Source organism: Myotis lucifugus, unplaced genomic scaffold, assembly GCF_000147115.1.
Source record: "Myotis lucifugus unplaced genomic scaffold, Myoluc2.0 scaffold_1062, whole genome shotgun sequence".
NCBI lineage: Eukaryota > Metazoa > Chordata > Mammalia > Chiroptera > Vespertilionidae > Myotis > Myotis lucifugus.
The window spans coordinates 97,738-100,248 of record NW_005872110.1 but is presented as its reverse complement, the minus strand read 5'-3'; the positions used below and the strand labels follow the sequence as shown (position 1 = coordinate 100,248).

The 2,511-nt window shown below is 50.9% G+C and overlaps 1 protein-coding gene across 2 annotated transcripts in view; it reads right to left on the bottom strand.

The window, feature by feature from the left end:
- Positions 1–270: 270 nt before the first annotated feature.
- Positions 271–2,511, bottom strand: part of MYO1E (myosin IE) — a 93,314-nt gene continuing 91,073 nt past the window's right edge. Inside the window, exon 24 of one of the 2 annotated variants that reach the window (XM_023747932.1) lies at positions 271–642. In XM_023747932.1, coding sequence (XP_023603700.1) covers positions 405–642 — 238 coding nt within the window. In that variant the 3' untranslated portion in view covers positions 271–404. The remainder of the gene's footprint in view (positions 643–2,511) is intronic. The other variant, XM_006107192.3, reaches the window with a different exon arrangement.

Sequence of the window (2,511 nt, the reverse complement as noted above, 5' to 3'; positions counted from 1 at the left end):
GCCATTCTGCTCCCAGGAGGAAAACCAGCCTGAGAAGGGAAGGGAGCAGCTGAAAGAAGATCTGAAAGCAGCATTAAAAAATGAATCTGGCCTGGCTGGCGTAGCTCAGTGATTGAGTGCCGGCCTATGAACCAGGAGGTCACGGTTCAATCCCCAGTAGGGGCATATGCCCAGGTTTTGGGCTTGATCTCCAGTGCGGGGTATGCAGGAGGCAGCCAATCAATGATTCTATCTCATCATTGATGTTTTTATCTTTCTCTCTTTATTTTATATTCTTTCCTTCCTTCCTCTCTGAAATAAAAATTAAAAAATAGAATCTGGAGTCTTGATCAAACTGAGGCTGGAATGTGGCTACCTCTGCAAGTTCCAGTTAGAGGAGCCTACAAGTTCCCTTCAGGTTTAAACTAGTTTGATAGCAGGGAGACTGCATGCTCTCTGGGAGGCTGTCCCAGCCAGCCAGCCATGCACTTACCTTCTTTGATAATGTCGATAATGTCATTGGCATTGAAGCTGAGTTCGTCTGTGTCCTGAGCGTCGTAGGCATACAGAGCCTTGCACTGTGGCACCTGAGGCTTGGGCTTGGGCTGGGGCTTGGGTCTGCCCCCTGCTGGATTGGGCCTGCTGGTCGTCTGTCTCCGGACCCTGTGGAGAGAGTGGAGGCAGGTGAGAGATGGCATTTGACAGGGGCAGTTCCGGATAGTGGTCTAGACCCAGTGGTCACCAACCGGTGGTCCGCAGACCACTGGTGGTCCATGAGGTCCAAAAGGTTGGTGACCGCTGGTCTAGACCATGGGGCCAGCACTGGCCTGTTCAAGTTCAAATCCAGCTCCATCCTTAGAAGGATATGTCACCCCCTAAACTTTTTCTGATAATAAAACAGCCTCCCTGACAAGGTCATTGTAAAAGCATAGATAGCTCTCAATAACCATTAGCTGCTGTTACCATGTCCCTCACTATATCTATATATCTATATATATATCTTTTCCACAATAATAAAAGTCACAAATCTACCCCCTCCCCAACTTTGGACACAGAATTTTTGCGGGTACCATAGAAGCCTCTCTCTCCTCAGCTGCCATCCCTCCCAGAATGACCACCCTCCCACACTTTGTATTAATAATTCTGGTTTCCTTTGTAGTTTTACAACACACGTCTCCCTAAACAACCCACGAAAGGAATCCCATTCTACTAGCACTCGCTCCATTTTTGGGATGTAGCCTGTTGATGTGCGGAATTTTAGTTCATTCATTCTCATTGCTTTATACCACTCCACCCCGTGCATATGTCCCCATTTCCTGACCCACTCATTGGGATGATTCCAGCTTTATCACAGAAATGCTGCAGGAAATGCGCTTGTGCAAGAGCTCACCCAGAGCCGCTTCTCACCTTAGCACTGCTGACACAGCACTTGTCTTTGCTGTGGGGCTGTCCTCTGCACTGTAGGGTGTTCAGCAACATCACCGGCCTGTCCCCTCTGGATGCCAGTGGCACCCGCCTCCCCTTGGTTAAGATCATCAAAAATATCTCCAGCACCAGAACCCTAATCCAGCTTTCTGTGTATGAGTGTATGCTTCCAACACACTGCTGCCTCCGGTCACCATTCACACACTGTCTCAGGCATGTAACTATCGCTTCTTCCTATTAAGGGAGACCTTTAAACTTATACCTGAAACAACTACTAAGTATGTTCATGAAAGTATTTAGAGAGAAAGGAAAAGGAAATAGAAATATAGACCCTCCCCCCCTGCCCCTTTGCTTAAGGACAAACCAAAGGAAAGTTAAGCTCCCGATTTCCTCTAAGAGGGTTGGGCTGAACTCAACATAAGCAGGGCTGGGGCTGGCCTGTTATGCCTGCCCGGTCTGTGAGCACCTGCTCCCACCTGGGGGAGGGAGGAGGAAAAGGAGGGTCTCTCCTTGGGCCTGAGTTTTGGAAGCAGAAAGCACACCCGGTTTGGAGCTGTGCTCTCAGGAGGCCAGAGCCCCAGTGTCCTCGCTGAGGTCCTGTGATGCCAGGTGCTCACTGGGTGCCGTGAGTAAGTTGGATCATGAGGGGGTGCGTAGGGGGAGGGCACTGGATGTCAGCAGGGTGGTAGGGCTGTTCCCAGCAGGGGTGGGGTTCCTTCCTTTGTGGGAGGGAGCAACCCCAAGGTTACACAGGCTTCATTCAGCCTCCTCAGGTCAACCATGTCCCCACCTCCCACCCCAGCAAGCACTTTGATCACAGAGGAAAGGTGCCGGAGAGATCATTTGCATACATCATTTCCTCCCTGGTCCCCTGGCAATCCCCAGTCCCTGCTTGAGACGTGCTGGCTTCCCTGAGAGCTGGCCGGGCACACAGGCCTTTAATTAAGAGACCTGTATATTAGGGATGTCAGCATTTGGTTAATAAGAGCCACTAGCCTGCATACCAGCAGTCAGCTGATTTCCCAGCAACAGGGAGTGGGGCGGAGGGCGGGGTGAGTGTCAGAACACCCTGCGAGGGAGGAGAGCTCCAGCCTGGTAGTCCAAGGA